At 51.1% G+C, this 12,498-nt stretch overlaps 1 protein-coding gene across 1 annotated transcript in view; it reads left to right on the top strand.

Moving 5' to 3' along the window:
• EXOC6B (exocyst complex component 6B) overlaps positions 1–12,498 on the top strand; it is a 254,020-nt gene that overhangs the window by 175,704 nt on the left and 65,818 nt on the right. Inside the window, exon 17 of the mRNA XM_031064544.1 lies at positions 6,123–6,196. Coding sequence (XP_030920404.1) covers positions 6,123–6,196 — 74 coding nt within the window. The remainder of the gene's footprint in view (positions 1–6,122; positions 6,197–12,498) is intronic.

The raw sequence follows: 12,498 nt of genomic DNA, 5'->3' as shown, positions 1-12,498 counted from the left end.
GCTGGCACAGGGTGCCCAGAGAAGCTGTGGCTGCCCCTGGATCCCTGGAAGGCCAAGCTGGATCCCTAACCTGGCCTTGGACAGTTCCAGGGATGGAAATTCCACATTTTCTCGAACTGGTGGTGGGATGGGCACGGTTCACATTTGCTGGTGTTGGTGTTGAATGATCTGAGAACTTCACATCTGCCAGGACACACACCCGCTGAACACCTTGGGTTCGGGTCTGGGAACCTGTGGATGTCCATGACCCAACTCTTTAGCCATTCCTATGGATTCTGTTCCAAATTTCTTGGCACGCATCTCCAGCATCCTTCTGAAGAGCTTCCCTCTCTTCAACTTGAAAAACATCTCGTGGTCAGGCCCCGGGGAGTCCCTCCCTGGGGCTGTGGGTGCTCCTCAGCCCTGCCAGTGTCCCATGGCGGGGACCACTCCTTTCTGTGCAGTGACAGCACTCCAGGCCCATCTTTGTTCCATCAGAGGAACGTTTGATGGCGAGGCAGAGAAGTTTCTCTTTAATCTGACCCAGTTCAGAGTGTTTTGGGTGACTCCTCCCTCTTCCCACAGCTCTCTGAAATTACCCAGATGGGAATGAGCTCTGAGAGCTCGGGCTGTAATGGGGAACAGCTTCAGAGCGGGGCTGTGTGGGAACGGTGTGGGAGAAGGAGAAGCTCAGTATGGAAACTGGGTGAAGGAGAAGCTCAGGGTGGGAATTGGGATCTTCTCTCTGTTCCTCTTGCCTCCATTCCTCCCCAGCATTTCTCACTTTTTCCCACCTGTGAGCTTCTCCAGAGTCCATGGGTTTGTTCTTCAGCCTCTGTGTGCTCAAGGTGTTGCTGTGTCCCTGGGGATACAGAACAGGAGGTCCCATCACTTGGTTTTTCCAGGACAGCCTTCCAAGGCTTTATCCAAGGAGGTCCCATCACTTGGTTTTTCCAGGACGGCCTTCCAAGGCTTTATCCAAGGAGATCCCATCACTTGGTTTTTCTAGGACAGCCTTCCAAGGCTTTATCCAAGGAGATCCCATCACTTGGTTTTTCCAGGACAACCTTCCAAGGCTTTATCCAAGGACGTCCCATCACTTGGTTTTCTAGGACAACCTTCCAAGGCTTTATCCAAGGAGGTCCCATCACTTGGCCTTTCTAGGACAACCTTCCAAGGCTTTATCCAAGGAGGTCCCATCACTTGGTTTTTCCAGGACAGCCTTCCAAGGCTTTATCCAAGGAGGTCCCATCACTTGGTTTTTCTAGGACAGCCTTCCAAGGCTTTATCCAAGGAAGATGACTTCAAGATCTCCATCCTTCCTTGAGGAATCCTGAGATGGTTGATTCCCCAGATGTCATCTGAGGCCGTGAGCAGTTTGGTCCACGTTCCCTTCCCCGGGAGCTGCTTCAGCCTCCATCCCTGAGGTGCCGTCACAAATCCCATGTAATTCAGAGGAGATCTTGCCCTCAGATGATGTTTTTGAGGGATGAAGTCACCGTCTGTGTCCATTTTTACCTCTCAATCCATGCAAGGCCCTGTCCCCGCGTGCGCAGCCGCGCCAGGGGCACAGGGAGATCCCCCCGTTGGCTGTAATTAATTAATTTACAGTGGATGTCTCTTTTCTGCCGTGCCTTTGAACTCTTTATTCTTTGTCCATTGTAAAGGGCTTAACGGTTCCTGTTCCTTGATTCTTTCATCAGTGAAATGTTTTGGAAGAGAGGTTGGAGTCCCCCTGTGACCTGCCCTGGGTGGCCCAGGCCTGTAGACCTTGCAAAGACATTACTTTTTTGGCCTGAACACAAACCCCTCAAACCTTTAGCCTGGCTAAATGCTTTGTACAAACAGCCGCATACTGATCCGCTCTATTCTCCGGTGATTTTCTGCTCAAGGGGCTGCTCTGTAGGTTGCTTGCTATGTTTGCCACTTGCCTTGGTCGTGAAGACAGAACAATGAACGAATCCGACAGTACTGAGGCCAACACTGCGCTCGGTTGTTCCGAGGAAATTATCCTGAAATCTGCTTGAGGAGATTAAACCCAAGAAGAACTGGCTGTGTCTCTCCTCTAAAGCTCCGCTCTCCTCTTTGTTTGCCCTTTTTTGCTCCGAGACTTTGTTCATTCCTCCTTCAGAATGGGTTGGTGGCATTGGTATGTAAAGTGTGACCTGCGATTACAGGAGGTGCAGCTCCTTCTCCAGCAGCCCAGGGGAAACATTGCATTCATTCCTCTGCAGCTTTTTTGTGTGTCTGAGCCGAATTCCTGTTCTCGTTTCTTCTGCGACATGAAAAATGTCAGCTCCTACATCAGTCCTTCTGGAACAGAAGGAATATCAGCTCCTACATTATTTCTCCTTGGACACAAAGATTATCGGCTTTTACATTATTTCTCCTTGGACACAAAGAATGTCAGCCCTACATTATTTCTTCTGGGACAAAGAGAATATCAGCTTGGATGTCACTGCATTTCTTGGATGTCAATCACAGAATCCCGGAATTGTAGGATTTGGGTTGGAAAGGACATTAAAGACGATCTCATTCCAGCCATGGGCAGGGACACCTTGCACTAGAAGGTTCCAGATCTTTGTTAATTCAGTGTTGATGAGTCTTTTGATGAGAATTGCTGTTCAATTGTGTTGGCTCACTGTGTCACCATCCTAAGTGTCACTCCATAACTCTCCTGGCTTCATCCAGTAGCTTCCTTAGGAATCACAGATTGGCTTGGGATGGAAGGGACCTTCAAGACCATCTTGTTCCAGCCATGGGCAGGGTCACCTTTCTCTAGAAGGTTCCAGAGCATTATTTATTCAGGATTTTGGTGAAAATTGCAGCTTAAATCAGTGTTGGCTCAATGTGCGACCATCTCAGTTTTGAAGGGCAGCGTCACTCCATAGCTCTCCCAGCTTTCCTCCAGTTGGTTCCTTAGGAATCACTGACTGGTTTGGGATGGAAAAAACCTTAAAAGCCATCCAGTTCTGGATGGAAAATACCTTAAAGGCCATCCAGTTTGGGATGGAAAATACCTTAAAGGCCATCCAGTTCCAACCCGTCCACGGGCAGGGAACTGTGGGAAGGGACAATGGGCAGAGACAGCTAAAGGTGAGCTGCTAAGGAGCAGCCGTGTCCTGGGATTAAATCTCTCTTGGGATGAAATCTGTCTTGAGATGAAATCTCTTTTGGGATGAAGTCTGTCTTGGGGTAAAATCTGTCTTGGGATAAAATCTGTTTTGGGATGAAATCTGGCTTGGAATGGAATCTGCCTTGGGTTTCTCACAAGCAGCCGACAGCGGTGATAAATTCACCAGCCTTGTGAGAACATTCACAATCACAGGCATTTTCTCATGAGGATTTGAAGTTCATGCTTTGGGGAAGATCTTAAATTTCCCAACTCCGTGTGTGCTCCTAAATAGATGCTGAACAGCTGTGAGGCCCTTGATCCAAAATAGAAACTCGTTTTCCTCGCAATCCTTCCAGGGTTTCTTTTCCAGGATTTCTCCAAATGTAATCAGGAACATGAGGTGACCCCATCCTTGGAGGGTAGGACATCGTGGTTGGGTTCCTCAGCCCAGGGACATCTCCAACCCTGAGCCACCCAGAGGAGTTTCACCCCTTGAGAAGGTGCTCAAGCACCATTTCTCACTTCTAAACATTTTTAGTTTCTCAGGTATTGTGCTTTTCCAAAGTGTTTTAGGATTGATGTGGCTTTCGGGATAATTGTTCCAGATGGGACAGTGGGGTGTAGAAGGAATGTGTAAAGATGATTTATCCCTTGCAGATCAGAGTCAGAGGGTTTGGTTGATCCTCCCTCCCTGCTGGCTCAGGCAGGCTGTAGTCAAATTTTATAGCAAACTACATTAAAATGCCTTTGCAGTTAGGATTAATTAAAACAGTTTTTGAGGGACACATGTGAAGTCACTTTGGGCTCTTTGCACCCGGAATATTGTGGGTTTGGTCAGTGGAATTGGCTGGAGCTGAGCAGCACTGATCTCAGGGAACCATGGAATGGTTTGGGATGGAGGGACCTTCAGGATCATCCAGTTCCATGTTCTGCCATAGCAGGGACACCTTCCACTGTCCCAGGGTGCTCCAAGTCCCCATGTCCAACCTGGCCTGGGACATTTCCAGGGATCCAGGGGCAGCCACAGCTTCTCTGGGCACCTGTGCCAGGGCCTGCCCACCCTCACAGGGAAGGGGGAGAGCTTCATGTTCATCCCAGTCCCATCCTGTGCAAAACTCCAAAGGCACGACCATGGATTATTCCCGCTGACTTTGGTTTGAGCTTTTTCTATCCAAAATTGAAACATGAACAGTCACATCCACAATTTCTGTTTTTATTTGTTTATCACTCCCCTTGACGCATAACTTCAGATAAAAGCAATGATTTCCCAGCCGTGTTTGCTCCTGTCCTGCAGCGGTTGTCACTTGAGTGATCACTGCAAAGATGAGCGATGGTTTCAATCTCAAAGCTCTTCTGGCATCTGAGACTATTAAAAAGCAGAGTCTGAGAAGTGTCCCCTGTGCCCCTGGAGGTGCCTGTGTCTGGCTTGAAGGATGTTCTCCATCCCAAGGTTTTAATGGAAGGTGGAGCAAGGGAGCTGATTAATAACCCTGCTTTGCTTCCCCGAAATGAGGCGGTTGAGGGACAGGACTGAGTCCTGGTGTTTCACTCATTAATCTCTTCTTGTTAGAGCCAACGGGCTGCTCCCTGATTGGGCTGCTCTAGGGAAGCTTTGGAAATGGGAGCGTGATGATTTATGTTCCTGATTTTGTGGCCTTGGCTTGGAAATGGGAAAACTTCTGGGAGGACAAGTGTTCAAGGCGAAGACCACCTGACATGAAATCGCTTTGTCCATTGGTGCCTCTGATTAGTCATGGAGACGAAAGGCAAAATCCTCCTTCCATATTGCCCAGCCATCCCTGATCCTCATCTCTGTGGAGCTTTAGGAGCTGTTTAAGGTCCCTGTGGGGTGAAAACTGGGATAGATGGGCAATAATGGGCCATGCAACTGAAAAATCTGTATTTGGTGTCTATTTTCCTTCCTTTCTCTTTTTTGCCATCACTCCTGGCTTCATCCCAAGGAAACATTTCATTCCTCCAGCGCCTCCAGGGCCTGCAGGAGCCACACAACTCAACCCCAGGCAGGTGCTGCCCCTCGAGCCTTTGGTGGCGTTGAGTTGTGGCCTCACAAACCAGGTCCCCTCAGCGCCATGAGGCTGTGAGGAGGGAGGAGATGAAGCTGTAACTGCAGAGGGTGAAAATGAAGTGAAGTTGGGCAGAACCAACCTCAAAAGACACCCTGGGATGCGTGCAGGCGTCGGCCTCATGAGCATTCCCAAGGAAAAGCTGCTAAATGCCATGGAAGAACCAAGGTCCTCTAAGATGGATCCATTCAAGCCCCTTCAGCGGTTTCAGGTTCGGCTTAAGGAATGGATTAGGAGAAAAATGAACAACCAAAGTATGAAATTTTGGCCAGATTAGGCTGGAAGGAGATAAATGTGGCCTTGGAAATATTCTCTTCGCTTTAGAAGCCAACGTTATTCAGTTGTCAGATGTCTTCATCCACCAGAAATAAAAATGCCACCCAACGGCCGCGGGTCTCCGCGTTTGGGCTGACCAAGAGGCGCCATCACCAGATCATGCAAATAATCTGCTGCCTGATAATTAATGACGCGGCCGGGCATATTTTTTTGATGAATGCTCATGGAGCCTGGTGACAGGCGTGAAATTAGAAAATTCCTTCAGCGCCCTAAAATATAAATAGCTTTCGGAACTGAAAAGAGTTTCACAGCTGAAGATTTTATTGTGTTGAGAGGAAAAACTTTTCCACCCCCATCCCCCCCTTTCTTCTGGGCGAGTTGTTTGTCCGTTCACAAAACAAATACTCTGAAGCCCAGTGCGGCTCATGGGAATAAATTTCAGGTCGAATTAGTACAGTTTCCTTGCTGTCAGGACGGTGGAATTAATGGTGTTTTGATGACACGAATTTTGAAGGGCGAACAAAGACGCTGAAGGGAGGGAGACATGACTCCTTAGAAGCGCGGTCCTCCTCTCCCCCAGCCTCTCTTGTCTTCCCTGTCATCCGTCTGCCAATCTCCCTGTCCATGGTTAGTTAAAGGCGCTTTTTATCCTCTTTTCTTTCCCACAGAGTTTGCCAGATCCGGCCCAGTGCCTGGGTTCCAAGGGGACACGCTGCAGTTGGCCTTCATCGACTTGAGACAAGTAAGTCTTTGTGTTTTTGTTTTTTGTTTTGCTTTTAAGATGTGTGACTGAAGACCATCAGGTCTTAAGGGAAGGGAGAGGAGGGGAAACGGCGTCAGTGATTTACGCCAGAGACCTATATTTTCCCCCTCCTCCTCCTCCTCCTCCTCCTCCTCTCGTCGCTCGAAGCCACCTCCTCGCCGAGCGCTCCTGGAGATGGTGGAGGTGAAAAGGGCTGGTGGAAGGGGGCGAGGAAGAAAGCCAGGCCTGACCCTGGCCAACGGGGCCATTGTGCTGCCCTTGGCTCCTTGGCGGAGGGACCGCGGCCGGTGCCGAGCAGGTGCTGGGAACAGAGAGAGCAGTGATGCAGAGCCCGCCCGCCTCGGGGACCTTTGTTCCCAGAGAATGCCCACGGAGGCGTTTGCGAGGGCGGAGGAATTTGCATTCCCCTGTGTCCGTGCCCGTTTGTGTCCCCTCTCTGTGTCCCCTGTCTGTGTCCCTCGGCCACCCCCCCGCCCCGGTCCCCTCTTCCGCAGATGCTCCCCGGCCAGCAATGACAAAAGTGGCTCTTGGGGAAGATGGTTGGGGAAGGCTCCACCCATCGGTGGCCACCTCTGGAGGGGGCCCCGTTGGAGCCAAGTTGACCATAGCAGGTACTGAGGCCTTTGTGGGGCTTGGCAGCCAATTTTGGGAAAAGGGCCATTCTGGGGAGTCATTTGTTTGGGGAGCAATGGGCATTATTGATACACTAGGCCGGGGGGGAAAGTGAGGTGGTCCTGTCATCTCTTGGCACTGAAGATGGATGGGTTGGAGGGAAAGTCTGAATGAAGTAAGACTCAATGACTGATGCTTCTCTCCTATTAAAACAATCTTTTTTTGTCTGTTAAACCCCCCTGGCTTTGTCCCTGCTGCCATCATGATGCAGTGCCTCTTGTTCGCGGGGTTGACGTTGTTTGCATTCTGAAAACTTTCGGGTGCCGAGGGTATTTCTTAAATCTGCATAATCCCTTGTATCGATGATCTTGCCCCTGCCTCTGATTCGTGCTGGAGCTGCTTTCAACCCGCCAGGGTTTGAGAACTCCTCAGAATCCAATTGATGTGCGGGGAGCCATCTGTCATCCCACGACACTTGTGTTAACTTTAATAACATCAGGACGCCGCTTTTCGGGCCCGGGCCCGCCAGGAACTGCCAAATTTGTTTGCAAAAACGGTCCCAGCAGCTCCATGGGAGAGGTGTGCGTTATCACCAGGCTGTGTTGACACTTTTATCTTCATTAGCTCCTTGGCGCTTTATTGACTGCGGCGCTCGACGCGCCCGCGGCCTCCTGGGTGTGGGGAAATGTGGAGGCCCTGGGCCTTTTCCAAGCTCCAGGCCGCGAATGTGGGGGTTTTGGAGAGGGAACCTGGCACTCTTGGAAGAGTGAAAAGCCTGAGAATGTCTCAGCGAGGTCGAGCCAGTGAAACGTTCGTGTGGTTCATGAGTGCAAAACGCAGCCAGAGGGATCCAGCTCGGGTGAGGAGGAGGAGGAGGAGGAGCAGGAGCCTCCGTGGTCCTTCCTCCTCCGTCCAATGGGTGTCCTTGGACACGGAGGTTTTGTCTTTGTTCCAGGAGTTTTGTTCTTGCATTTAAGAGCATTGTTCTTGCTCCCAGGCCTTGTTCTTGCATTTAAAAGCAGCAGCGCCTCTGAATCTCAAGGCCAGGTTGGACAAGGAGCAGATTGAAGGACCCTGGGACAGTGGCAGTGTGGCACATGGAAGGGGTGGCACTGGGTGGGCTTTGAGATCCCTTCCCACCCAAACTGTTCCAGGATTCTGTGAATATGCAAGGAGAAAGGGGAGATACAGGATGGGAAGTCCTGGAGCTCCTGGGCAATGGATGATGATTGATGAGGGAAAACCAAGGTGTTGTACAGATCGTGGGGAAGAGCTGACCCATCCCTGACTTACCCAGTGGCATGGACAGATGAGGCGGTTCCCCCTCCCTGCTCCTGCCCATGACCTGATCTGGTGGCACGTTGGAATGTGTCACCTGACCCCATCCAAGCAAGGCTCTCTGTGGCCACCAGACCTCCTTTGAATGCTCCCAGCACTTCCTGTTGGACTGCAGCTCCAGCTGGGAGCAGGGAGAGGTGGGAAGGTCATGGGTGAAGGTCTTTGATTGTTCTTCATGTTGTCTTGACATTTTTCTTGTTGGACTTGGCATTCTTTCTCTTTTAAGCCATGAAATTAAACTGAAGCAGGGTAGATTAAATGGGATATTGGGATGGAATTGCTCTCTGTGAGGGTGGGGAGGGGCTGGGATGGAGCCCAAGGCCTCCCAGAGCAGCCCTGGAAGTGTCCAAGGCCAGGTTGGACATTGGGGCTGGGCTAGTGGAAGGTGTCCCTGTCCATGGCAGGGGATGGAGTGGGATGAGATTTAAGGTCCCTTCCAACTCAAACCATTCCACGATTCTGTGAAATATCACATCAGTGTTGGTTCAAATGGAATGACCCAGCTGGGGGAAGGAGGGAAGAAAAATGACCGGGCAAAAATTCACCAAAGTAGGGAAATTAAAGAGATTTCCCTTCCCAACATATTTCAGTAGGAGCTGTTGCAGAACATTTGTAAATCTGAGAAAATTTTCACTGCAATAGGGGGATGATTATGGGAGTGACCAAAATTAATAAAAATATGAAGTGATAGGAAAATGTGGTGACTTGGTTTGTGCCTTGGTGCAGATCCTTGTAGTGGGAAATAAACCCTGAAAAGATGTCACTGTATAAAGACATCAGAGTTTGTCCTTGTTCAGAGCAGCAGACTCAAGTTTTGTACAAAAACTTGGTTTGTGTAAAATCCTGGTTTTCCCCTTGTGCCTAATGAAATAGGAGTAATTCCATCCTTGTCTGGGAAAGAGGAAGAGTTGAGCCCAAAGAATCAAAATCCCTATTTTGAGCGGGCAGAAATGTAAAATGGGGCTTGATTTCCTATTCTGGGACAATTCTAAATCCATAAGTACCCTTAATGATGTCTTAAAGGAAACCCACTCCCATCTCAAGTCCTTCTGTAGGATATTTCAGGTTTTACAAGGAAGGAATGTTTGCTTTTCCCCCTTCCAGTTTAAATGTTGCTCTTGCACGCTCGGTGCTGTATTTTAGAAATCTGAAGTAAATTTAGTCCCATTTAGTCCCTTGCTGAAATTTGAAATAATCAACTCCTCTGGATCTTCACCAAACACCCCTGAATGTCCAAGCTGGACCACTGGAGATCTCCAGGTGCTCTCAGGTCATTCCCAAGCCCGCACGTGGAATCATTCCCTGTTTTCCCCATGGCTGGAAGTGTTTTAATTTTGGGTTTTCACGGGTTTGTTGTGAGGACATTGGTGCAAGGGGAGGGTTTTGTGCTGGTCTCGGAGGTCCCTGCAGTCCCCGGCCACGCTGACCTCTCCTAGAAGCCAGATCAGCGCTCGTGGCTGCCTTCCAAGGAAAATCCGCATCCAGCACTTGAGGAATTTCACTCTGGGCTCCAGGGAGGGAACGTGCTCAGTGATGAGAGCTCCCTCCTCCCAGCCTCTCCTTCTGTCCTGTGAGTTCCAGATCCTGAGCGCTGAGTTTCCTCTGCAAGGGCCAGCCTGAGCTCCGAGGGATGTTTGGACCGAGGCAGGTGGGAACCCACCTGGGCTGAGGCACCTGGGTGTCCAAGGCATGGGGACAGGGAGGTTCCACTCTTCTCCCCCCAAATTTTTCTGCTTTGCTTTATGCAGACTTGCTGGGTTTGAGTTTCAGCGTCAGCTCCTCAAACGCCATCAGTGGGGTTAAGACAGGGCAAGGTCAGGCTTAGGTGGGATCTTGGCAAGGAATTTGCGCTCGGGCTGGGATTCCCAGATTTGCTGTGGCTGCCCCTGGATCCCTGGCAGTGCCCAAGGCCAGACTGGATCCACCTGAGACAATGGGAAGTGTCCCTGCCCATGGATGAGGTGGAATGGGATGGGGTTTAAGACTCAACTCCAACCATGCCCTGGTTCACCTTGGAGTAGGAATCTCCTGAGGAATGGGATGAATTTAAGGTCCCATCCAACCCAACCCATTCCATGACTCTGCTGCTGCTTGTCCCATGGGAAGTGCTTTGTTGTTTTCCCTGTGTTGGGATCCAGCTGTGGTTATTGTGGGATGCTGCTGGACCCCAGCCAGCTGGGAACGGGAGGTCTCCCTCCAATGTGTTCATTTCTCTCTTATTAGCCCTGGTGGAGACACTTAATAATGGAGTGATCCCCTTGGGAGCGCAATTCCCTTCCATCCCTGCTCCGTGATGGAATCATGGAATGGTTTGGGTGGGAAGAGACCTTAAATCCCATCCCATTCCCCCCTGCCATGGGCAGGGACACCTCCCACTGTCCCAGGGTGCTCCAAGCCCCAGTGTCCAGCCTGGCCTGGGACACTGCCGGCGATCCAGGGGCATCCCTAACTTCTCCCAGGTTTCCTCTCTCTCCCGCCCAGTGTGCAGTCCCCAGTTGTTCCCGTGTTTTTTCCCAGCCCTGCACCTTTTTATCTAAAAATAAGAACCAAACCGAGGAGCAAAGCTGCGGCGTGAGCTCATCCCTGAGCCTCACATTCCAGCAGCCTGGATTCCTGGGCTCCGTGCCTGGATTTGAGGAACCACCTGCTCCCTTGGAAGGAGCAGCCAGCGTGAGGTCACTCCGGGAGCCCCAGTGGTGCTGGAATGGTGGGCATCCAGCCTGCCTTCTTATCAAATGCCAGCTGATAAATCAGGCATTGGGAACCCCCTCTGGCTGGGTTGTTGGCTGCTCTAAGGACGCTGGGAGGTCTGGAATTGTGTCCTTGAGCAGCTCCCCAGGGAATGGGCACATTCCCGAGGCTGATGGAACTCCAGGAGTGTTGGGGCAGCGCTCCCAGGGGTGCCCACGGTGGGATTTTGGGGTTTCCTGGGAAAGGGAAGGAGTTGGACTCAATTTTGGTGGATCTCTTTCCATTCAGCACTCCCATGAGATGTGTCCCTGTCTCCTACTGCTTCCATGTGCTCCAGGCTTCCATGCCCAGGTGGTGGCTGAGGGAAAGCCCTTGGGAATTCGGGCTGAAGGTCCCCTTGGTGTGACGCTGGTGGCTCTGGCCGCCTCTCAGCTCTGTCATTTGTCATTTTGGTGGTGGGAAGGTGGAGCCAGTCCCTCCAGTCAGTCCGCGCCAGTGTCCAGGATGCCCTGAAGGTTCATTCCCACCAGGCAAGGAGCTCAGGGTTGTTTTTTTTAAACTTGTTTTTGCATTTTTACAGCTAAATGTGTCTCCCCAGCCCTGCCAAGTCAGGAGACGTTTGGGGAGCAGAGCAAAAACAAGACTTTGGGTGAGCCCAGAGCCATCCTGCTCAGCAAACTGGTTTGGCTGATCCTTGCCAGCTGGTTTTGCTGGGAGATGGAGCAGGAGCTGAGAACCACACGGAGGGGATGATCAATTAAACCCAGCTCTCCCGCCGAGGTGTCTCCTCCCGCATGTCCCTGCTTGTGTCTCCAGGCTTTCTGCTGGGAGAGCAGCTCCCACGGCTTTGTTGCCACGTTAGTCACTGGATGCAGGAGGGCAGGGATGAAAAGGTGACTCACGAGGGGTTTTCAGCTCGTTTCAGTCGCTGCTTTTCATCTCCAAATTGTTCCCTTGGCTCCAGCCCCGCTCCCCCACTGCCTTGCCCGGCCTCAGAGCTCGAGTTCTGAGCTGAACTCTGAATTCCAGGTCTTGGAATTCTCTCGCTCTGCTCCGACCAAAGAGGGATCTGAGCGCTGGGTTTTGTCCAGGGAAGCTGTGGCTGCCCCTGGACCCCTGGCAGTGTCCCAGGCCAGGCTGGACCCTGGGGCTTGGATCCCCCTGGGACAGTGGGAGGTGTCCCTGTCCATCCCAGAGGGTTGGGACTGGATGATCTCCATGGTTCCCAACCAGCCCATCCCATGATTTTGAGAAGCCAGGTTGTACTTTTGGGTTTCTGCTCCCCTTCACTGTTTAGGGCCCTTTGCAGGGGACATTTTTGCCACGGAAAGACATCATTGGAGTTTTGCATCTTTTTAAATTTATAATCAGCACAGAATCACTTCAGGTTGGGAAACACCTTCCAGATCACCAACCAACCATCAACCTCTCCAGTTCTCCCTGTTTTCCTGCATCCTTCACTCCTGTGGATCCTGTCCTGGCTTAAATTCTTAAATTCTTTCACCGTTTTTTCTGTGGCCTCTGCCACTCTGTCCTGTCCAGCCGGGTGATCCAAAGCCCTTTTCCAGCTCTGGATCCCTGCCTGCAGCTCCCAAATGCGCCAAGGGAAATGCTGAATTCCAGAATTCCGCGACTCTTTC

Source organism: Geospiza fortis, unplaced genomic scaffold, assembly GCF_000277835.1.
Source record: "Geospiza fortis unplaced genomic scaffold, GeoFor_1.0 scaffold576, whole genome shotgun sequence".
In the NCBI taxonomy this organism is placed as follows: Eukaryota; Metazoa; Chordata; class Aves; order Passeriformes; family Thraupidae; genus Geospiza; species Geospiza fortis.
This window is presented reverse-complemented; position numbering and strand designations above follow the sequence as displayed.